We start from the raw sequence: 24,963 nt of genomic DNA on the forward strand, positions 1-24,963 counted from the left end.
TGCAAACACTTGTGCTTATTCCTGTTTCTGAGAGCAAGGAAACACAAAGGTGTTCACAGTGCAGCACTCCCTTTTCAAGTATCCTAGTAAATACATAATCTGCCATATACAGCTGTGGGAAAAGATGGGGTTAGAAACTCATGTAGAACTGAGAGAAGACAGATGGGAAAGATCAGAAACCTGAGAAGTCCAAGGCCAGAAATCATAGCATAAAGGAAAAGAGAAAAAAAAGCTAAAGAAAATACTATTTTGGTTTGATTTTCGATATCAAGAGTTGAAAGAAATGAGAAGAGGCAGGGTCTGAATTTAAACTTACCAAAGTTGTTGGTATCCAGTGAGCAAATAGTGTGGCCAAATCACACTATTTGTGATTTATGGATATGTTTTATAATTGTTTTGGGGTTTTTTATGGTAGGCATGTGGGATAAAAAGGAAAGTCATCAAACTACAAAAACATATTGTTGTATCTACATTTGCAGTATAAAGACTTTGGTTCTTTTAGCTCAGATTTTTATCTTTGCAATACTGAATTCTCAATGCTAGCTTTAGCACAGGGGATATTTTTAGAAAACCCTATACACTAGTGAAAATATGAAACTGAAAATTTTAAATCTGTCTTGGCTCATGTACTGTATCTTGTTTTGTGTCCTCCTCTTCCCTAGAAGAAAAAGAAGTTACATTAAGCTGTATTTCTTCAGCAGCTTTTTACAGACTTAAAGCTAAGGTTGCCAGCAATCCCTTTTTCTATTAAAGAGGTCCCCAAATGAAATATAAAACTACAAACTGTCACTGAAGTTACGGGAGGTTCCCTTGTGGGATGATTATTTGAGCTTAATAAATTCTGCCTAGCTCTTGAGAAGGAACAGTTGGATATCTGTGGGCGTATAGGGGGTAATTTCTTGACCCACAAAGCTCCAAATTGACATCCTAAGGTTTATTTCATGACCAGAAGTACTACTTTAAAAAAAAAGAGAAAAGTATTCAGGTCCAAGGAGAACATGTAGCTTTTATAGGGAACATTGATTAGTTGTGTAGATGATATAATTTCCCAGATACTTGACTTTTCTGAGCCCTGAGTGGTACTGTTGGGACTGATGGAGAAACACCCTGTTCCTACTGCCAGCAGCGTTAGATGAGAATTGGGGGCTGATAACAAGTGCTGTCTTTTGTACTGTTCAGCTGCCCCTGCTTGCTTTCTTCCATTCTCAGCTGTGATATGATTATCATTATATTCCAGCTATTGAGAGAAAAACCTTTGAACATGAATGCTTACCTATGTCCTTGGTAAGAATGTTGGTTTAATTACATGTCCATTTTTTTGGGAAGGAGATCCTATAAAACAACTTGATCCAGGCAACATGTACTTGGATATATAAAACCAGAGGATATAAAAACAGAAAAGTGGAGTATTAGCACAGAAGTGGGGTTTGCTTTCCATCTCAGTAGTGATTCAAAGTGCACTTTGAAGAGGGAAAAGGGGAGGGAGGGAGGGAAGGAGGGAAGGAGGGAAGGAAGGAAGGAAGGAAGGAAGGAAGGAAGGAAGGAAGGAAGGAAGGAAGGAAGGAAGGAAGGAAGGAAGGAAGGAAGGAAGGAAGGAAGGAAGGAAGGAAGGAAGGAAGGAAGGAAGGAAGGAAGGAAGGAAGGAAGGAAGGAAGGAAGGAAGGAAGGAAGGAAGGAAGGAAGGAAGGATTGATTTATTTATTTTATTTTTGGGGTTTTTTTCAAATCACTGAAATCTAGTAGCCATTTCAAAGGTGCATGGCTATGAAAAGACTTCTGTATTCATGCTGGGATGTCTGCAGGTAAATTTGAACTGCACATGGCCCCCTGATGCCTGAGTGTTAAGGCTGAATCCTGGAAGGAAGCTTGCACCAGAGGAATCTGGCCTGAACTGAGCACAGTTCCATGTAGACACAAGTTCAACTTAAGGACCAGGACCTGATTATGCTGTAACCATCAGCATAAGGATTGTGTGAACATTCATCCATTAGCAGCTGCAAAGCAAGCTGCAATACTCAAATAGTGGCTCATTGTATTGCTGTGTTAAAATTTATGTCCATCTGTATGGCTGGACTGTCTAACAGATCTCGTGTAAAAACCAGTTATGTTGGCTGGCACTCTTTTTCTTTACAGAATTGTGATGAGTAGCCCATAAAATGTTAAATAGATTAAAACACTTTCTTCCATTTGTTCTCCTAAACCACTGATAACAGTTCACACTCAGTTTCCTTCTGATGTAATACACACAGTGTAGCTATATATTAGAGAGCTGCACAGTAATTGCCTGAAAAAGTGATTACCATCTCTTTTCTATATAATTAAGATCAAAGTTTAAATTTCAGATCTTTGATTTCCTCATTATGGTTCACCTTACTCATTAAAAAAGTTGGAAGATACACTTCTTGGTAACACACAGGAAATGATTAAGTAAAGACTCTGGCATTTAATCTGGGTAATAAAATCAGAGTTGGTAATCATTCTGTATTTTTCTTTGATTGTAATTAACCTCATTCCTTCAGATATGTAGATAATGTATCTTAAATATCAGTATCTATTATTTAATGCCATTTAAAGTTGTCCAATATGTAAGCTGATATTGTAAAACTGAATCAGTGGAAAGATTGTCCTGTTATTTGAGGGGGAAAAAACCCTGAGTATTCTTCAAAGTAGCAGTGAATTGTCTCTGAGAGGTTTCTGTTTGTTTATTTGTTTACTTGTTTTCTTATATTTTGATCATAAGCAGGACCTGGTTTACCTGGTTTTGAACTGATGAAAGTTTTAGGCCTTACACAAACAATCAAACCTATTTATGCCCCCAGTGAATGCACTCTGATAGCGAGACAGGACGGTAGGGTTGCAAAGAGAATCTTCTGTGCAGCTTTGAGAACAAGCCATTAAAAAACTAAAAGAAATATAAAGAGGCATAATGCAAGTATTGGGAAATATATGTCTGCTGTCTCTCTGTGGAGGACAGAAACACACCTCAGATACTCAGTATCATTTTATAGCTAAAGAGTAGAGAGACCTTTTGGTGCTAATGGGAATTTTGATATTGATTATTGATTATTGAAATAAACTAGCCACTGGAAAATTGCTTCCTAAAGCAGTACATCAAAGAACCCATCATGCAGGGCTGGATGATGTGTAGTGTTTAAACTCTGAGCCCAAAAGTAGCCCAGCTATGACCTCCAAAAAGGAGCTTGAGAAACCATCACTGTCAGTTCTCATCCACTGAGCAACTGGCTGAGGTTCTGTTTGTTGTTTCTTCTTTACTGGGGAAATTCATTGTGGGTATCACCTTTGATTTAAAACAATTTTTGGTTTTAAGCACCTGGCTTAGGGAGGGCTTACAACTGTAATGGCTCTTCTCCTATTCCTAAGTGTCTAGAAATACAAGATACCTATATCTATATATACCAGATGTATGTATAACCTAGATACAGAACACGTATCAATCAAATGTGAACACTGTTTTAGCTTTGCTCTCATATTTAAAGGGAGGAAAGCAGGCTGACTCACGATATTTTCACTTACATGGAATGTGTTAATCTGTTGGAAAGGTACCTAGTCAAACATGGATATTTCTGACATATTGTTGTGGAAAGTTGGAAGAACTTACAAATAATTGTGTCTGGTCTGAGGCTCCTATTATTGAAAGTAATGATAAATACATTGTGAAAACATCTGTGTCAATGTGCAGTGCTTCTGGAAACCTTGCTCATGCAATGAGCAGAAATTGGAAATATTGCTCTGCTCCTTATTGCAAATAATAATTAATAGATATTTCCTGAATTGTGTGTTTTCTGCAGAGCTCACTTGACAGAATTTCCAGACTCATTGCTTCATAGTGTTAGTAATTAGTGTAATCACAACTGAATTGGTTAAGCACACCAAAAATTGCCCTTCTTTTCTTCTTATAAAGCCAAGCCTAAACCTGATGTGCAAGATAATGGTAAATCAAGCATAACATGTTGTGGCTGAGTCTGTAACCAAGTAATCCTGATTTCAGTACATGATATAGCAACTAAATAGATAGGTCTGACTGAATTTGAGAACACACACGTTCATCATATGCTTGCTAATTAACTGAGTGATTACCTTGAAGATGGTCTATGTTATCCACAGCCAGATACTGAATCAGCATATTATTGTATTTAAAAGACAGGACTTATTGTAGGATATTTTATCTCTTTCCTCCCCAGGGTTTACATAAGTCTATTTGGCAAAATAATAATTTCTGTCTTCATCTTTCTTTCACCTTAGACAGGATATTCCCACAGACCATCCAATTCAATTTCCATAAGCCAGCACAGACACTTTTACATTTTAATTTGCATTCCACTGGCAGATGCAGCCTGCTTAGAACTATTTTGCATTTTGTACAACTTGATGGTAGCCTGTTCTTTTATTCTGTGTTTATCTTGGGGAAAATAATGACAAACTTCCCTTTTAAAACTGACATTTTATTTTCTTTGAAAAGAAAATAGTGTATTTGGCTTCAATGGAAAATCTTATTGTTCTTCTAGAAACTATATTCTCCCATTCTATTTCACCTTTTGTGCTGTAAAACACCTTTTTTTTTTTCTTGGTCATAAAATAGACTTATCACTCCTGCCTGCATGCGTTGCTTCCTATGAATTTGGATGGAGAAAATATAATTTTCTCCAGTGTATGCTTTAGTCTTCTTTGTACTCTATTTCAAAAAATCTATTCAAGGATACAATAATGCAATTATTTTTGTTTTCTCAGATGACATCCTTCTTAATAGTATTGTATATCCTGCAGAACTGTAATAGGGTGCTGAATGAATTTTACCTTTTTGTGTGTTCAGTGAGACTTTGCAAATTCTGCATGAGCCTCCTCAGAACCGAGCTAGCCATTACTGATTATGTTTGGGATTTTTTCCCTTCACTTTATTATAAACAGCCCTACCTGCTTTAATTTTCCGTGCCCTTCAACAGAGTGTGTTCAGGTATTGGCAGCGCCGCCGCACAGCGGTTATAAAGTTAAAGAAATTACTTTGCTGCAGGGCGTGCAGCCCTAATGGGATGGTATTGATGGAGGTGACAGTAGCTCAGCAGGGTTGCATAACCAACTGAACTCTGCCACGTAGGTTAAATAAAATATCAGAGCTCGGCACAGCGCATCACATTGTCAATAGTCTTCGTTTGTGTCTGGTGTGTTGGTATTTGCAGTGATGAAGCTCCAGGCAGCCAGTTGGTTACAGATAAGTTTCACATTGACTGGGACTCAGTGCTTGTCAACTCTGATAATGTCATCGTAGCTCGATTTGATGGCAGAGGGAGTGGATTTCAAGGCCTCAAGATCCTACAGGAGGTCCATCGATGCTTAGGATCAGTGGAAGTGAAGGACCAAATAGCAGCTGTAGAGTACGTATGTGCAAACTCCTCTCTTTCACCCTGCCTCCACCTGAATGAGCATTTGGACTAAAACTGCCCAGAATGTTTTCTCTGCATTGTTAATGTTTGGTTTTTAAATCAGTTACAAATTTTGCAACCGTAATCCTTCCATTACAAACAGCAAGTGAAAAATCGAAGAGGTGTTTGTGGGGTTTTCTCTGAGTTGGTTCTCTTTGGTAAAGCTGTCCTGCTCTGTGCAATCCAAATATGCCACCTGAGCTAATTCATGCTTGTCTATATTCTGTAGGTAAACTTCTTGCTGTCCACATTAGCATATAAATGCATTATGTTACAATATTTTAGGTCTGTACCATAGGATACTGCTCTCATTCACACCACAGAGCTCTGGAGTAATCACACAAAGCAAGTGGCATTCTTGTGGTGTAAATGAGAGCAAAATTTTGAAAATTGCCTCTTATTTCTCATTTGCATTATCATTTTTAGACTGATATAAGCCTACCAGCTGCAAAAAAGAGTAATTTCTGTCTGTGGAGTTGTCATGTATAGCTTTGACAATGCTCCTTACTCAGGGTGCTCGTGTCAAAATGGCTCATACCAAGGTCTGGATGGACTTTTCTGGGGTTTCCCAGGGAAAGACAGATTTTAAGCCAGATATTTTTAATTCTTTTGAAAGAGGCCAATGCTTCAATCATTCCATGAATAAGCAGCTGTGTCTGATATTTCCCCTCAGGTTATTCTGTCCTTTCTGTATAAAATTCACCATAGATGATGAGAGCCTTGATGAGAGAATTAATTATTTGTATAATTATCTAGATTCAAGAAGCTCCATTGATCTTAGCCTCCTTTAGCCGGTGCTAGGCACCTGGTCCAAGCCTGTCATTTAAGCTCTAATCAGTGGAAAATCCTGGCACTTCTGAAGGATGATCCTCCCCAGACTGAGAGAAGTTTCCAACATGTGTAGGAATGCTAAAGATTATCTCTCTTCTCTCCATTAACTGAAAAGCTGATGTAAATGGATAATTTAGACAAGATGCTTAAATTCAGATATCTAAATTAGGTGAGAGGGGCCAAACACCAGCTGTTTACCTTATAAAAAAGCAATTAGGAAACAAATCACATTTCCCAGTGCAGTACTACTTGTATGGATGTAATTCTTCTTCTACCTGATCTCCATGTCTGTCAATACTTTAATGCACAAATAATTAAAGTTCTTTACATACTATATTCAGAAATTAAAATCCACCATTTTACTTTGCCAAAATTAAAAACCTTTTTTTTCCTTTCAGATCACTTCTGAAACAGCCCTTCATTGATCCTAAGAGGCTGGGTATATTTGGAAAGGTAATGTGCAAAAATAGCAGGCTATATCATGATTCTTTAAGAAAGTGCTGTCAGTTCATAAACAAATATATTTATATATTTTCCTAGGACAATTTCAGTTATTAAAATGGGGAAAAAGTTATCCATAATTTACTGTTTGTTCTGTGCAGTATTTTTTTTCTCAAAATGAGTAGTTAAGTCAATAAAATCAGTTTTATGGTATAACACTATTTGCATTTCAGAATCTGAAGGAGAAAGCATTTGTTAAAAATTCTGCTTTCTGCTTTCTTTAGAAAATTTTCATAGGGACTTGGTTTTTGTGAAGGCTTCTTTCTTACAGTTTTATATTTGGGCTGCAGTTAAATTGACAATGTTGTCCTATAAAATACAGGTTTTATATCTGCATGTTTTACTGACCCTTGAGCTTAGCTGAGCACCTACTCTGTGGTGCTGTCAGCAAGTTCCTTGTTGCACCAGTGAGAAATCTTGCCTTTGCTGTTTTATCAGCTGCATGTCATTGCCCCTAGCACAAGATGCAACAAGGGAAAGGTTCAACTTTTAGTGGCAAACTAAACAGCATTTTACTGGTGTCTATTAAAAAGCAGCAATTAGAAACACCACACAACTGCTGCTTCATCTCTGAACCGGTATGTGCAACCTTTTAATTTTTTTTAAGATTTTTTATTTTTGTATTAAAAATGAAGCTGTTTTCTGCCTTTGAGCTCAAAGCAGCAACAAACCCTGATCAAGTACCCCCCAGTCATCACTTTAAGGAGCAGCATGTGTTTCACTATGAAGTGCCTTAGTTCTCACTCTGATGCTGAGTTGCTGCACAGCCTCAGGCAAGTCATTTAACCTGCCTGTCTCAGCCTGTCTGGATGCAGGATGAGGAGACTGACATTTACCTCCTGCATGGTAGCATTTTGAGGACTGGCTGATGTTTGTGACTGTTATTAGCATTTCACATGAACATGACCTTCCTCAAAGCTCTGAGCTCCTGCTGCAGTCCTTGAGCTGAGAAAGAAACTCTCACTGCAAGAATTTCACTAGGGTCAAAGCCAGTATTTGGCTTGTAAGGGAGCAGCCAGAGATTTTTCAGCTGAGGATGCACAGGCAGGGCCAGTTTCATCCAGCAGGTGATCGTGGCACACACTTCTATTCAGGTTTTAATGCCTGTTACCAATGTATGTGGAAGTACACATAGAAGTAAGCGTAGAAGCATCAATGTTTCTCCGTATCCTCTTCCTCTTTCAAACATTTCATTGAAAATACTGTTTCTGGAATGAAATCCCTAAGCATCCAGAATTGCTTGGTTTTGACTGCAGAAATGCTTTTCATTGCTACTTGAAAATTCCCACTTGTTTTCTGTCAGAGATTCATCAGTATCTTTTTTCCTAAGAGAGATGTGATGAGACAGTAACTGAAGGGCATGCATGGAACCATGGCTTTATATATCTGCCAAAACCCACTCCCAAATTTCTTTCCTTTCACAAAATGCTATTGATTGCCATGTTCCTGCATTTGTTTTCTGAAAGCGGTGTTGAGGAATGATGAGTGGGAAATTCAATAAGCTTTAAACACTGCTTTGAATTCAGGGAAATTTCCCCTTTCCAAGTTAACTTTTCAGAGTTGTTTTTTTACTGTCAAAAGAAAAAAAAATCATAAAATTTGAAAGTCAGTTTTATAATTAATAATAAAAAAAATCTATTTAACAGCTTCTTAGGGTTAACTGTATTTTCCTCCACTCTGTTTTAGAGTCAATTAAAAATCTACTTTAAAACTCATTTCTTTTTTATCACAACAAGAACGTGGTAGGAAAACAAGTTGTTTTTTTTTCTTTCTATGCATTAAATTTGCTTTACTGATGGAAACAGAATATGCACTTTGCTTGAAAATAAGTTGGCTTTGGAATGGCTTAATGCTGATCTCCTAAATCTGGACCTACGTACACTTTCAAGGAGCCCTTTAAGAGGTTTCAGAACTACACAGAAGTAAAATTCTTTTCACAATTGGTGATGTCAGTGAGGCACAAGAGTAAGAAACTGTCCAGAAAGTGACAGTGGGGAAAATCTGCCAGTGCCCCCTTGCTTCTCTCAGTGAGGGGGGTGAGCCGAAGTGATGCATGATCCAAGGGCCTTTCTGACCTGTTAGACAGACAAGTGTGGCTCCATGGAGTTTGTGGTTTTATTCATGGATGTGAAAAGAGACTTTAAAAATTAATTGCAATTCTACAGCCAACATCTTCCTTGAAAATGTGGCAATTAGGCTGTAACCCCAGAAACCCAGCGGATGAGTGAGGCACCACATGTTCTTGCACCAGGGAGTATGGAACAGCAATGTCACTGTGAAATGCTTCTAAGAATTTATAAAAAAAATCACTCTGTAGTGTTTTTGTCCTGGAAAGCCTGGCTGGAAGCAAGGACACAGGCACAAAGGGAAGAAGCTCCCAGGAGAGTTAAACAAGCTCTTAATGAAAACATGGAATAAATAATAAATAACCTGGCAATACCTATCCTTGGATTAAAATTGTGCTGGAGCTACTGGGAAAGACGCAAACAGAATATTAAACAAAAGTAAAAGCAGAGAAAACCCAGAGGCAGAGGAAAGCTGCTATTCTCTTAAACTCTTTGAATTATACAAATTACAGGCACCTGCTCAGAAATTCTGTCTTAGGTGAAATCTACTCCAGCACATGAGCATATCTGGGTTGCTCTTGGCCTCCTGGGCTCAAATTTGTATGGGAAAGGAATAACTCAGCTCTTCACACTCCTTTGAAAATCCAGCTCCTATTTGGTATTTTCTTCAGTGTGTCCACTCCCACTTAATATGGATTGATTGCAAAGAACAGGAAACCTCTGTGCTTGTATTTCTTAAATAAGGTTAGAGGGGTTTCAAATATTATCATTTTTCCATAGAAATCGTCTCTTCAATAAATATTTAGACATGTAAAAAGGAGCAGGCAGCATTCATAAAAGTCCATGAGAAAACTGTAAGCACTTGATGCATAATCTTCTTTTGGATCAGCTGATGTTTTGCATTATATTTTCTCTGTCATGGGATAATTTTATCTTCCTGAAGTGTGTTGTGCCAAACTCAAACCAACAGAAAAAATACCTGAAGAAATACCAATTTTTCAGTAGTGATGAAGGGAAAACAAAGATGGCAAGTAGAGAAATTTGAGGAGCCCATAATATAAAAGAAAATCATCGATTCCAGGCGCCATAATTCAGAATTTCATCTTCTGTGAGTCTAGAATGATTAGAGGTATACAGAAATGGATTGCCATTGTCATTTCAAGGAAATCTGTGTTCTCAAGTTAAAGCTTTCACAAAGGTTTTCTGACTTGCTGGTATCGGCTCTTCCAGGAGAGATGTGTTAGACTTTGGAGATGGTGAAGAAATTTGCATCGCTCGTTGTTGTTAGCTGCATAGATTAAAAGTCATGACCAGGCCAATGAGATCTTTATGCATCCTTAAACTGTAAAAAAGATACCACTGGATTAGCACAGTGGCCTTTAGCTTCATTCTTGCTAGAATGACATAAATCAAATTTCAATCCAATTGTTAGGGATACGGTGGCTACATTACATCGATGGTCCTGAAATCCAGCGAGCATCTCTTCAAGTGTGGAGCTGTGGTGGCACCAATCACAGACATGAAGTTATATGGTGAGTGTTCCCTGCCCAAACCTGTGTGATAGCTCATTCAAAATAACTCTTATTCATGGAGCTGATATTTATTTCAGCTAAGGGCAGATAAAGTAACAATGTTAGTGAGATTCCACCTCACTGTCTTGGTCTCTTCTTTAAATGAAAGTAAAGCTGACACTGGGATGGTTCCCCAAAACCCACAACAGACGTGGTATTATTGACAGCTCTGATTTTGCATTACCTCGTTTCCTAATAATCCTTTATGTATATCAGCATGAATCAAGTCTTGTATTAGGAACAAATCCTTTAAGGTTAGAAGTGAGTTCCCTATAATATCAGCCGTGTTGTCATTCAGTCACAGGTTATTTTGTTCTGAATGTGAAGTTTTGGGCACAGGCTGTGAACTGTGGTACACAGGAAACCAGACCAGATTACTGTAATTGTCTGTTGGACTTTTATTTGGGTTTTAGCTTGTGGTTTTTTTTGGGTTTGGATTTATTGTTGGTTGGAGTTGGGGTTTGTATTTTTTTATGAGGGGAGTTGGTTGATTTTTGGTTGGTTTCTTTTTTTAGCTGTTTAAAAGTGGGTTTAGATGGTAGATCAAAATCGTACATTCTGTGTCTCTAAATGAACAACTCAACTTCATGGCTTAAATAGCTTCTGACTCTAGGTCAGAAATTATGAGTTTTAAAATAGAAATAACTTGGAATTCATAAGGTTTTTAGGGGTTCTTTTAATTTTTACAGCATCAGCCTTTTCAGAAAGGTACCTTGGGATTCCATCAAAAGATGAAATTACCTATCAGGTAAGTTAGCATAAACAAGTAACTTAAAGTGACCATTTTACTCTTAAAACACAATTGAATTCCAGCTCTGTGTTTGTTCACTAGGCATCCAGTGTATTACACAATCTTCATGGTTTAAAAGAAGTGGATTTGCTAATAGTTCATGGGACAGCTGATGGTGAGTATTTACAGATGCAACTAATTTGGAGTCAGAGCTTCTAATAGGCAGATGTTCAAGGGCTGATGGGGCACACGCAGCAGGTACATTTGCAGTTTCACTTTCCCTCTGATAAGATTTTTTAATTTTGTTTCAACTGTCACTTCTAACTCAGAACTGGTGATGCTCTTATTTGCTGAGGATTTGCACCTTTTAGATGCTGTATGCTTTAATTTGTTTAAATCATGTGGACCACTGTGTTGCTAGTGAAAGGTATTACATGTATTATTAATAGAACAACATACATTTTTAATGTTGTTTTAAGTTCATATAAATTCTGCAGAATTATCTGTACAGCTGGTGAAGTACATCACCAAATGGGAAGTTAATCTTTTCATCTAATTAATTACAAGGTACTGCCAAACCTTCAGAAACTGAAGCTACACAGAACATTTTAATAGCAGCAATACTTTTAGCAGTAGATTAAGACAGAGAATGAGTTACACAGGGTAAGTTTTAGCACTTTAGATGGAATCATAAGACACATCAATTGAGATAATTTGTAATTGCAGATTTCACTGCAGTGTATTCTTCTGAACTTTCTTAACTGATGTCTAAAGAATGAGCTTTGATGCAGGCACAAATTACAGTGATGCAAACAGCTGCTCTATAGAGACTGACGTGCCTGCTTCCTTCCCAGCATTTTCTGGTGGATGTGGGATAGTACAAGGTTTCTTTCTCAGTCTGAAGGGAGAAGTGCCTCTCACTAGCTGAGGGCTGAGGTGACAGTGCCCATAGTGCCAGCCTGTCACCCCTGACTTTGCCAAATCCATGTTAGAGGGGTGCAAACCCTGTCCAGTGCTTCTCCCCAGAGCACGGGGAGGGGGATGAAAATATACTGGGTGCCTGAGCAGGCATGAGGGGCTCAGGCTTTACTGATTGCAACAGGCAGCAGCAATTTCTGCCCCTCTGAACCTAGCACCAGAGGGAACTGGGGCTCTGATAGATGTCTGAGCAATGTCAGAGATGTCTGTGCTCTGGCCTGGGAGTGTGATTGTCTGCTGCCCCTGCTCAATATCACATCCAGTGACACTGCCCAGCCCACTTGCAGCCTAAACTCTGCAGGGTTAGGACATGGTGATCATGGTTTTGGCACACAAAGGTCAGGTTACTGGTAGATTCCAGAAAGCCCATTGCCTAAAGAAGAGTGGGGTGTAATGACCCCGTGCAAGCAGTAGAAAATGCAGTGTGCTTCCCTTCAAGCAAATTAGAAGATGCCACAATGTTCAAACAGAATGGTTTCACACATCTCTAAGCTGCCACAGGACATGTAAATTAAGGGTAAACAGAGGAGTCCTCACAAAGTGTCTGGAAAGTGAGACTTCCCCTGGGGCTTCCAGCTCCTTCTCCAAAACCTCTGCTGTAACACCCTCTTCTCTTGCTGGTGGGGCTGGCCTTAGAGATTATCAGCTACACACCCAGAGCCTGGAAATGTTTTCAGCCAAAGCTGTGTAACAGATAAGTATCTCATATTAATGTAGCTGTTTCTAATAATATCAAATGTTTTTTTTTGCAGCTAAAGTTCACTTCCAGCATTCAGCAGAACTAATTAAGCGTCTAATAAAAGCTGGGGCTAATTACACTATGCAGGTACGTGCACCTGGAACTTTTCCTATAAACTTAGTTGAACATTTAACCTCCTGTTGCTATTTCTTCACTGCAAAGGACCCTCTCTACCACAACACAGTGGGTGAGGTATTACCTCAATTTGCAGTAAGCACTCTGTTTAATCCCATTTTTCTCACTGTTTGTATGGATGTCAGGAACTATATCATCTTGTCATTCTCCTGGGCTCTTTTTCCTCTCTCTCATCTTTCTTTTTTCCTGTTTATCCTACAATTCTATACAGAGTGCTCTGGAATCCATGGGCACTCTTGTAACATGGAGATTTCAGTACTTTGGGTCCCTGTTTACCTGAAAAGGTATCAGGTCAAATGAGAGTAATTTCCCCTTCTTTTCAACATTTAAATTTATTGAAAGGGCACAACAGAGCCTCTGTCAAGGCACAGGCTTGCCTGGGACCCCCCTGGAGTACATGGATGCTGCTGGCAGAGGGTTTTAATTGAATCAGTATCTCCAAACTCTCCTGATGCTCGTTGGCCATCACAAACCTCGACTTGCTGGGCTTAGGGTGATCCTGTGGTTTGCACTGGAGTGTGAGCTCGTGTCAGGGGGGACGTGGCAAGAAGGGGGCTGGTGCCACTTAAGGAAGGAAAAAGGACTTTAAATGTAGAATCTGTTCCTGCTGCCCGTGTGGTTTCAGCTGAGGTGGTGTGAAGGCCTGTGGAGAGAGGCAGAAGCAGGAGTGACAGAGTTCTCCCAGAAGAGCCCTGTAGAGCCATTCTCATGTAGCATGTGATAACCTGGGTTTGAGGAGGCAGCTGAAGCTTTTTGCCTCAGTCCTCCTCAGGTCTCTCTTCTTGTGGCCTGGATTTCTTCATTCAGCCTGCAAATGTTTGCTCAGCCTCACTCGGGAGAAATTCCCAGTGGTATTTGTTTTAAGAGATAAAAATGCCCACATCCACCCTAGGAGGGAGAGGAGATGGGCTTTAGACCAGATAGGAAGATGGTTAAGATATGAATGAAATGGGTTTTTGCCAAACACTTAGAAGCTGAAATATTGAGAGGTCCCTAAAAGCATGAGGTAATTAATCCTTGTGGATGTTAATGGGATTTGGATGCCTAGGAAGTATTGAAAATGCCAACTAAAGTAAACTGTTGTAAGCACAGTGGCTGAGAACATAAATTTTTTCACTTCTGCAGATCTCACTGCAGTGCTTGTTTTATTTAAGTTCAAATTCCAAGAGAATGAGTCTTACTTTGGGTTTTATTAGCTTTTCTTGATGCCATAAAACTAATGTTATCATCCTGTTGTCATCTAAAACACGTTGAAGATCAGAGAAAGAAAATTAGAGTCCTAAATATTTGAAAAGCCTTTAAAAGCTATTTACTATTTTTCCTTTCTCCTCTGCCAGATCTACCCGGATGAAGGTCATAACATTGCTTCCGAGAAAAGCAAATATCACCTTTACAGCACAATCCTTGGGTTTTTTAGTGCTTGTTTAAAGGAGGAGACACCAATTTTACCACAGGAACCTGAAGAGGATGAATAAGGAAGCCTATTTGTGTAGTACTGAAGGGGACTTACTCTGCGGCTCAATAAAACCTTAAATAAAAGTGACTGTAAGATTGCAGATTCTGCAGAAGCTCAAGGGCAGCTAAAGGATACCACAGTGGAACAGCACATTTACAGACAATGAGCTAATAAACTGGAATTCAACTACAAAGTCCAAACATATTACCAAGGGACAAAAACTTTACCTTTGTGGAAGGTCAACAGTTGGTTACAGTTTCCTGGAAGAACTTAGTTTTGCATAAGTGTAGGGTTAGTGCATGTTTGTTATGTTAAGCCTCACTGTTGGTTCTGTAAGTGGTTGCTTGTTTTCTGTTGTTTTTTGTTTTTTAATTTAAATGTACATCTTTATTCATCTTTGCATAAGGCACAACCTATCATAAGTATTACCACCACTAATATTCTAAAAGGTGAACTGCAATCTAACACTGTAATGTTACAATAAGTGCAATTCTTCTGCTGTCTATTACACGTAAGAAACCACAGAGATAATAAAGGGCACGATATTTTCTCTAGTTTTTGCTCAAAGGGGATATTGTCTAGTGCATCATATAACATGGCTATTGAAAATTATTTCCCCCACACAATTTCAGCATTTACAATTATTGCTGTACCTACTAGTAACCGATAGGGGACTTTTTGGTGGTGTGCTCTTGGTCTTTATGTATATACCCACAAATCCCTAAGCAGAAAATCTTACTGAGCTTGAAGAAATTTTTTCAAGATGTAATTGACAGCTGTATTTAAAACAATAATCTGCAATTGAAATCATTCCCCATTCAAAAAATGTATCTATTGTTTCCTTAAAATATGTTTGAGTTGTGTTTTGGTATTGTTTATAGTAGTTAATAGTTTGCTGGTTACACTCTAATTTTAGAATATGCTACTTTGTCACATGTAAATTAGATACATAAATATTAAATTATAGTTTCAGATAAAGAAAGTTTATTAACAATGTATAATGCCATTGAGTAATACTTTGCTCCTCAAATGAAGAGATATTTTGTATAGTGCATCTTCCTTTCCTCCCATCTGGTCTCAGATGTAATTCTGATGTTCATCGAGGTGGTGATGTAGCTCAAACACACCTTTAGTTCTTATTCCAGGGCTGCTCATTCGGTCTCTTGCAACAAGATTTAGTTTCAACAGCATCACAGAGGGATGAGATGTTTCTCATTCGAGGCAAAGGAAGATCTGTCGGGTTAGATTTTATTATTTATTTCAAGGGCGAGCCCCTCATGCATCCATTTATTTGCCAGGGTGAAGTACAGCAATAGAAATTGAAACTATGAAATAAACAAGGCAGCCAGTTTGGGTCTGCAGAATATTAACTCTGATCACAGAAAGTAAGTTTATTGGTTTAATTTGAGATATCTTCCTGAAGGTATGTGAAAACTCCTGACAGATGCTGTGCCACTTATAGGGGAATAGCTGTAGTTTTTTTATTTCTGGATATATTCCAAATACTTTCCTATCTAATTAAGGTTTAATTTCTTGCAAGACTAAAAATATAGTAATTTTTGAAGGTAAATATGCTATTTAAGATGTAAAGTTCTGCATATTTTATGAGAATGGGAATTGTTTTTAATGTAATGAAAAATCACTTGAAGCTTTTTTACTCATCACTTCCTTCTGGAATGTTTTCTTTCACTGTTAGGATTTTTTTTATGATGGAAATAATTAATTTGTCTGAAAGGCGTGGTTTTATGGAACACTGAAAAGTCTCTTGTCTTTTAATGTTTAGTATTTCTCTTGTTTTGTTAGCAATGTTCAACTATTTTTCAATTAGTTTAATGCAGTTTTAATGTGCAATGATATCTTGTTTGGGTCCCAGTGTCACCACAAAGTATGGCTTTCCTTTGTGGTATTTATAGGACATATGGAGAACATATGTGCAGTGTAGGTAGGGTATAATTTATGGGGGCTACAATGTGCACTACGATAAGATCACACAGAATAACAGAGAAAAAGTGAGAGCAGAATTCAAACAAGGTTTTGCAAATCCTGTTTTCCATGGAGGAGCGGAGTTTTCAAGTCTTTTGTTGGCTGGGTCTGCTGCTTTGTGATTTTATAAATTACACCCGTCAATTAATAAACGCTCACCAGACAATACTGCTGCTGCTCCTAGCCAGACACGGGAAATGAGGTCCCAATTCCATGGGAAATGAAATGAGGTCCCAATTCCATGGGAAACGATGTTCCTGTCCAGCTGAGTTCACTGAGGTGGTTTTTCCCAACTTGAGCCAAATGCACATGAAGGAAATGCAGGCTGTGGGCTCATGCTGAGCATGGATTTGGTGTGCCAAGGATACGGGAAAAGGCCAATTCCCCCAAAATGTGCCAGTGTTTCTCTGCACAGCAGCCACTCCATGCTCGTATTTGCCATGTGTCACATTTAGTTGTGTTTAGCTACCTGCAAAAGGAAGCAGAGAAGACTTGTAGTCTCAGCAGCAGCCAGTGCTGAGGAAATGTGTTATCCCAGATCTTTGGATCCCACACCGTTTCCTTATTTCCCTATAGCTCTGTTTCAAGTCCCCATTCCCTCTTCATCCTACCCCAACATCCCACCTCCAGCTTTCCAGACTTTGAACCTGTCATAGCCTTCTGTAGGAATGCCTTTGGCAAGACTGCTATGCTTAAAAATCGTGTTATCTGAAATCTGGGTGGAAATGTGGTATGCTTTTAATGTTCTCATGATTTCTCACACTGTCCTACAAATACAGGTATATTTATGTAATTGTGTACACAAGGGTGAGCATCAGACACAAACTAATTTTTTTCACTGATATTTTTATGCGTGAGTTGATTTCAGAAACTGCAAAAGCGTTTGCCAGATGCAGGCTCTGCTAGTTAGACTGAAGAATTTGGTGTAGGATTTTACTTTTCCCTTTACTTTTGCTGACCTGTTGAAATCATCCTTCTACTTACAGCACAACTGACCAGTGTTACCTATCAGATCATGACTAATAATAATAACTAATCTACATTGTAACTAATGGCAATCATTAATTACTCTAGGTGATCTACAATAGTGAGCAAGAGTTAATACACATTGCACTGAAATAACACAAGTGCAGACTTTTTGTATCTTATCCATTGTTAAGCACCGTGATGACATTTTAGGTCTGAAGAATTGCTGTTTGATTCAGCTGTCCTTAAAATATGACACTCACTAGAATAGACCTATTAATTTATGGAAAGCTAGGGAATCAGCATATCCATTTACTGCTTGCTAGAGCTTATCTTTACCTTCTTGATTTCCTCTCTCCTTTTTCTGCTACTACAACTTGCAAAATCTATGAAACCTGTAGGTCATGTTGAAATTTCAATTATATTACAAAACCGGGCATAACTGCATGTCAATTGGAATACTTTCCCCAGATTGTGGAGTACAAAGAAAGGCTGATATTTTCTTTTAATTAATTTATTTAATCTTTTGGCAGCAAGGATGGAATTATTTATGACCTGGTTCTATCAATGTCTGCTGTGATTTGCTATAACCAACTGCTCCTTGTTGCTCAGTTTTTGGCATATGTAGATCTCTCTTGGTGGCTCAAAGTGAAGATGATTATCTCTGTTCTCTCAGCTCTGGCACTTGAGTTTGGAGTCAGTTAGGTTCAGTTAGTTGAGAAATCACACCTTTTAAGATAGAAGAGCTTTTATTTGATCTGAAGCCAGAGATTCTCCTGGGAAACTTGGAATATTGAGAGTTGGCTCCTTCAATTAAATCAGAGGATACAAGGTGTGACCTCGTATCCCTCCTCGCAGGTTTATTAGACATTACTGAAGAAACAAGCGAGAGGAGGATGCCCAAAAATCCTGAGTGCCACTTTCTTCTGCACAGTTTAAAAGCACACAGGCAAGGTGCAGTGGTCCTGGTGTTTCATATTTACTGCAAGTAACTCATCCTGGCAAGTCAGTTGCGTCCAGGAAAGGAAGAACCTCACTGGTATTGATTACTGATGCATCTTCTGCACTTCTTCAGTGGCATCAAGATTCCTTCTCTTTATCCTCTGGATGATTTTAAGAGTGCTACAGAGAATGGGGAGCTCCTGGGATGTGGCTAAGGAGAGTCACAACTTCCCAGGTGCCTGGAGCATTGAAAAGGAAAGAGAATTTAGTTAAACTTCTGTCTGCTGAATTTCAGACATGAAAGTGGAGAAGGAGCCCAGCTTCAAGGAGGTAGGTGCATGCCAAGTGTTAGTGATTGTCTCATTGGGGGAGTAAAACTACAGGCATCTTACAAATGTAGCACCTAAATGTGTAGTGGTGAATAAAATATTTGTTTTCCAATGTCTGCAGATTACAGTGTTGTTAGACTGGGTATTTGGATAGGATGAAGGAAATTAAACCACCTGTGTGTGTGCAGTCCAAAGTTTCCATTAAACTCGGGACTAGACCTGTTTCCTGTATAATTAGGTTAGAAATCCAATATCCTATTTTACCTGAGTGGAACTTAACAACAACAAAATTGATTTAATTATGCCTATACTCCATGAAGACACAATATATATATATATATGTACATAATGTATATATATATATATATATATATGTGTGTGTGTGTGTATATATACTCACACAATTATTTTTAAATAAAATATCCCATAAAGTGGTAACAGCCCTTTTTTAGATTTCATAACCAAAGAGAAAAAAAAAAAAAAAAAAAAAAGGTTTCTGACTGATAAAGCCATCAGAGGGAATATAATTGGTAGGGAGATACTTAGGAAATATTTCCCTAAGGAAATTGATGTTTTCTGCTGTAATGTATTTTGTGTCCTGAGTGCAGCTGTCAGAGGTGTTTCTGTGGGAATTCAGGTGTTGATGTCCCAAGGCTCATGTGGGAAGCAGATACCTGTTCAGGCAGGTGTTCCCATCCCCCAGGCAGTGCAGAACCTTCGCAGCTCTCCTTGGAGAGGGGTCACAGTCTGAGAGTTCAGTCCATCAGAGAGCACAATTGATAGGAAAAGGTGTGAAATTGTTGCCTTGGGAATAAGAAGAATATTGTTAAAAAATGAGAGAGCAATATGGGCATCCTGCTGCTCTCCAGTTTGTCTGAGGTGAGGGTGGGACCTCGGCCAGGGCAATTGGTGACGCACTCCACACACCCAGCTGACAGAGCAGCTGGCAGCAATTCCAGCTCCAGCAGGCTCTGTGCACGCTCCAGCTTCACTGTGGAAAAAAAGGAAAGGGCAGATAACGTGTGGACAGAATACCTTGTGTCTGATAACGCTGCAGAAGAGCTCTGTGAATAAAATGATGCCTCCAAAACCCTAATGGAGAGCAGCACATGCCTGAAGAAGTGCTCCGGTTTGTTCCACCCCTCAGCCTCTTCCTGGCACATACATTTGATAAATGAAAGAGTGCACAGAGTCCAGTCCTAAGAAGCTTTTCAGCACCATTAGGAGAGGGTTCAGAAAGAGAAGTGTTCTGGGAAGACAAGCACAGAGACATTTTATTGCAATATGTTGCTCTGTATTGAGCTGCAGCTCCAAAATAAAGTGGTGCACTGGTAACCTTAGAGACAAGTGTAGCCAGTGCTTGATTCAATAAACTTCCATCTAAGGCAGGAAAGCCAGATCATTCTGTTATTTCCACAAAGGAATGATGAATTACGTGGTTTCCTATGGTTTTGCAGCCCTTTTTGTTTGTAATTTATATCCTACATTTCAGATAGTCATTATAAAATAAGAATTATGCTGAATATAATTCCACATTTGAAATGAGCAGTTACAATAAAATATTTCATTTCTCAAGGGCACAAATTGTTACATTTAAAGGTATTTACATTGCCAGGTTAAGTGTTCTTCCTTTTGGGTTGTAGTAGGCACTAAATTTATTGTGTTCACAGGGTTTTTTAATTGCAGTGGAAATTGTACTGAGCTTAGACAGAGGAGTTTATCTTTTTTTTTTTTGTAGGAATTGCTTATGGAAATACAGTGAATCTGAATATTTGAATATTTGAAGGAGGGTTTTTAGAACAGCATATGAAAAATATAGAACCTCATACAAAAATACACATCTGGGAAGGTGAGGAACATGAAGGAACAAGTACAGTAATTTGCCAGTATAATCAGAATTAAGCAAGACAAAAGAAAAAGCAGTGTGGAAAATTGATTTAGGCAGAACTTTTAGGCTTAAAAGGGAGAGCACAGTGAGAGAGCATTTAAAGTTTTGTAGCTTTGTTTCATCCTAAATTTTGTTTGTTCTTTCTGAGATGAGGCTGGAAGCAAAGTTGTGGGCAGTTGTTGTCAGGGACCTGAGTCTCTATCAGTCATTTTCTTATTAAAAATCAAAGCCCAGAGTGTAATCTAGGAGCTCAGCAATAAAAAATTGGAAGAGCAGGGGTTCAGCTGATTTCAAGGAGCACAGTGCTTCAAGAAGAGGCCTCAGCATAGTGGGAAAATAGAGCAAGGTGCTGTTTATACCGAGTGAAAAAGTTGAAATGTGGTTCATAAACAGCATTAGGATGAGACTCTTCCTGTCTTACTATGATGTGATGAGAAGGTCCAATTTCTTTGGTATGCTAATGAGTTATTCATTTAACTCATTCATTATGGCAGAGACCAAACCTGAGAGGCTGAGTGCCAGACTCATCTAGTGCTGTGTGGGTTCATTGACAAGGAGAATGCATCAGTGCTCTTTCAGTGTTTGCCTGGCTCTCCCACAGCCCTAGGGAAGAGTTTAAAAGCAGCCATGGTGGGAGCAGTGCTGGCAGCAGCAGCCCAAAGGCCTCCTTGGGAAAGGGAGGAGAGAAAGGGAGCTGTGCAGTCAAAAGGAGAAACTTCTCCTCTGCTTGCCCTTCCTGGGGAGCAGGGAATCTGTCCAGGGAAGGATTTGGGGTGATATTTGAGGCTGAAAGAAGCTGGTTCATGTATCTCCTCTCGTTGCCCCTGCAGGTTTGTTCTGGAAAAAGTGGGTGGTAAAATCCTGCTCTTCCAAGGGAGAAAGGAAAGTTTCCCAAAGTGGCCCTTCGACATGTGTTTATGACCCTGAAGTGTTTGGGAAATGGGTGGTGGTGCTTGGCTGGGGAGAAGGCAACTCCCCCAGTCCCTCAAGCACTTTGTGCTCAGCAGGGAAAGAAACTTCAGTGAAAACTACACAGGACCAGCGTTGTAAGCCAGCTGCAGGCAGAGCTACAGCTTATCTAACCATGGATTAATTATGGTTGTCCCTCATCCTTCACACTATTTTATTATCAATAATGATATTCTTTCTCTGAGTCTTAAGGCTCACCACAGATTTAAACATATCCAACTGGTTGTACACTTGGAATTGTTTTCCTACTGCACAGTCTGTGTACACGCTGTTCCAGCTGGGCTCTCCATCTTCCCAAAGAAACACTTCTGGCTGCTCTGCCCAAAATCTTGTTTGTGTGCAAGGAGGAATTGCCTCACATGCAAAGAAGTCTCTGTACAGCAGTGATACCTACTCCCTCCTGATCATGGCACTAATTGGGCATTTGGGACTGTGGCATCATCATCTGGGTACAACCAGAGCTAGAGCAGACACAGGGACAGTGTGCAGAGGGGAGAACTCTAGTATCCAAAATTCCCCATGAGCTGGGCTGTTGTCCTGCAAGCAGAGTTGTTGCCTATGCCCTGCATGAGGTCCTTCCAGCAGAGGTGGCACAAAAGTCCTCAGCTCCTGCAGGTAAGGACCTGTCTGTATCAGCTGCTTGATCCTGGAGAGGGTGAACCACTCCTCACCTCTGCTGAGGTGGTGGATGAAGGGTATCTGCCATGTCTTGCCATGTCTTGCCCCTTCAGTCTGTGAAACAGGGAAAATAGAAAGCAAACTTATCTCTTCTGGTAGTTCAGTTTCGAATTATGGTTTTGATGAAAAAAATAATGCAGCCAACCTGAGCATGTTAAAAATAGATTCAGTGATAAGCACCCACTTTTTTTCAAAGCAGTCTCTTTTACAGTTTAATCCATCTGCAGAGCAAACTTGGACTGTCAATTACAGTTTCCCAGCACATCAGTCTTGGTTCCTCTGTAACTGTGTGTGAGCGTGGCACCCTGGGAAGGGAAGAGAGCACATCTCAGAAATACTGATACACAAATTGCAGTATAAAACATGGCTCTTGATCAATCTAAAAGATTTAAGAGCCCTTTTCCAGCATCCTAGCTGAAGCTTGTAATTTCTACAGATAAATATTGATGTTGTTACCATAGAAGCCTTCAGTTCTTCCTCAAATCCTGATTTGGGTTTTGCTCAGTGGCAGGCTTGGGGTGAGGGGAAATACGTGAGGGTGTGTAAAGAGGAAACCAAGTGTGTAACACACGCTTTGTCAGTGTTGTCCCTCCAGTACTGGTTCTGCTTTCCATCAGTTTCTGGAACCGAGTGTTGAGTACAAGGAAGCCATATCTGCACTTCATCCAGCAACTGCAGTGGGACTCTGGAGCTACACACATTTTATTTATTTATTTATTTATTTTTGTAGATGAGGAAGAACAGCTTGATGCCTGCAGAGATCATTCTGTATTTTCCTATAAATGTATAAAAACACACTGATGCTAATTCAAGATACCTGTGTATTCTGAATATTACTTTGAGGGGGGGTGTGTGGAAGGAGTGGAAGAAGTTTTCCAGTTTTTTCCTTGTTTATATCACTGGAACTGGCTGCTTATTATGGATGCTGTACTGCATTTGTGTTCTGTCCCAATTAACCTGCCACCTTCTTAAATGAAGCTTGTACAAACGTTGTCGTGCATGACCACCAAATGTCACTGCACCTCAGCACACTCAACAGAGAGTTGGCTGTTTTATGTTTCCTTTATTATAGCATTAAATTGATTATTTATACATTGATTATTAGAGCAAGTTCATCAGTTTAATGCTGCAATAAACCAGACATTGAGCAAAGTTTTAAACATGTCAAAGTATAAAAATATGCATATGGCTGGACTTTTCTAAATTGCAGGTTTGTGAACCAGAGAGAGAGAAAAAACTGAAAGCTATGTGTGACATTTAATGGCCATATTAAAATTCCTAATAATAGATGACAAGGTAATTAAGGCTGGAAAAAAATACCCCAGCAAAAGTGGTTCAAGCAATTACAATAATGTCGTGGAAGTAAAAGAACACATTCAACTTGCAGAGGGGGCATATCAGATTGTCCAAGTAAATTGATTATTCAGATTATCAATGTCTCATTTAAGTGTCTCCAGCTGTATAATGTAATGTATGAACTGGCACGTGTGACCATTTTAGGAGCTGCAGAGAATTATAAACTCCACTGGATGATGCAGAAATGTATCTACAGGTGATGCAGGGACCACAGATACAGAATAGATTAACTTGGATGAGGAGAAAAGGAAAGGAGGTTTTATACATTTGCTGCTTTGTGGAAAATCTGTGCCAGATCCAGATTACTGGACAATCTAAACCCAAACCTAAGGATTTATATAGAGATAGGAGGGTTATATTAGATGTACTTGGGTATTATAAGATAAAACAAAATTAGGAGTTATTTATCCCACTCACCTCCTTTGTTTCCTTCTGTATTTTAATTATTCTGTTACTCAACATTCATGTTGTTCCTTCATACACCTTTTCAGACACAGCAGCTGGACTGTCCATCTGTATGAGTGAGAGCATTTGAACAAAATGTTTCAGAAGAACACTGCTAAACCAAACTTGTAACTCTCTCCAGGTGAATGCAGTAACACTTTATTGCACATCTCAAAATGCCTACAACGGGAAACTAAAATTCTGCTAGAGATCATAAATGTTAAAACCCCTACTTTTATGATGAACTACAGTGCTCAAAGGAAAGTACCCAGAGAATTTTCCTGCTCTCTTCCTCCTCCCTCCCTGTACAACCTATTTGTCCTTCAGAAGCAGAGGGGGCTCATGAGCTCCTTACCTGTTAAAATGCAACAAATAACACACCACAAAGCCTTTTGATGGATAGCTCAGGAAGGAGATCATCTAGGTACTTAATTTGTTTCTATAGCAATTTTTAAAAAATGCATAAACCATCAAGGCTAAATTTTTCTCAATATAATTGCTCTTAAAACAAGCAAAAAATTAACCTGCCTAGTTGACTGTCTTGACATCTTTGCAGCTGTATTCCTCTGTGTTCTACGTGTAGGTTTTCTCTCCAAGTCTCTCATTCAGCATTTGGGGTTTAATTTGGAGCAGCTGATGGTGGGAGTGTGGGAATTGTCCTCTGACTCCCTCCCCATTAAGCCTCCCCAGCCTTCCACCATCAGCTCTGCAGTGGGATTTCAGCAGTGTGAATCCTGCTGTGGTTGAGGTTTGTGGCCCTCTAGGAGCTCTTGTAGCAGTGTGAGTGATGCTCCAAGGGCTGCAGTCAGAGCCCATGAAGTCAGCAGGTACCCTGCAGTTCCCTCAGTGTGTCTGGATCAGACTTTTCCTGCTCTCTTGCCCTAACACCCCTGCCCTAGTCTGGTGCAAATTCTACAGTGACAACACAGCAGGAACCGTGTTGGTCCGTTTACAAAATGCTGG

At 39.3% G+C, this 24,963-nt stretch overlaps 1 protein-coding gene and 1 long non-coding RNA gene across 5 annotated transcripts in view; one reads left to right on the top strand and one right to left on the bottom strand.

Moving 5' to 3' along the window:
• DPP10 (dipeptidyl peptidase like 10) overlaps positions 1 to 17,133 on the top strand; it is a 435,737-nt gene extending 418,604 nt beyond the window's left edge. For 2 of the 3 annotated variants that reach the window (XM_088058794.1, XM_005519624.3), the window contains exons 20-26: positions 5,196 to 5,390; positions 6,668 to 6,722; positions 10,269 to 10,368; positions 11,097 to 11,155; positions 11,240 to 11,312; positions 12,868 to 12,941; positions 14,327 to 17,132. In XM_088058794.1, coding sequence (XP_087914920.1) covers positions 5,196 to 5,390; positions 6,668 to 6,722; positions 10,269 to 10,368; positions 11,097 to 11,155; positions 11,240 to 11,312; positions 12,868 to 12,941; positions 14,327 to 14,464 — 694 coding nt within the window. In that variant the 3' untranslated portion in view covers positions 14,465 to 17,132. Of the gene's footprint in view, positions 1 to 5,195; positions 5,391 to 6,667; positions 6,723 to 10,268; positions 10,369 to 11,096; positions 11,156 to 11,239; positions 11,313 to 12,867; positions 12,942 to 14,326 lie in introns of all 3 variants that reach the window. The other variant, XM_088058795.1, reaches the window with a different exon arrangement.
• Positions 17,134 to 19,705: 2,572 nt separating this feature from the next.
• On the bottom strand, positions 19,706 to 24,555 carry LOC148183832 (uncharacterized). 2 transcript variants are annotated; one of them, XR_015773081.1, is made up of 4 exons: positions 24,356 to 24,555; positions 23,974 to 24,069; positions 22,385 to 22,505; positions 19,706 to 22,254 (listed from the first exon to the last, which is right to left on the bottom strand). It is a non-coding gene; the product is annotated as an uncharacterized LOC148183832 (long non-coding RNA). The 2 variants fall into 2 exon arrangements; XR_015773080.1 differs by having other exon boundaries at positions 22,346 to 22,505.
• Between the last annotated feature and the right edge of the window lie 408 nt (positions 24,556 to 24,963).

Source organism: Pseudopodoces humilis, chromosome 8 (assembly GCF_049639895.1).
Source record: "Pseudopodoces humilis isolate 2021_Gansu_Grassland_sample_001 chromosome 8, ASM4963989v1, whole genome shotgun sequence".
Taxonomy (NCBI): Eukaryota; Metazoa; Chordata; class Aves; order Passeriformes; family Paridae; genus Pseudopodoces; species Pseudopodoces humilis.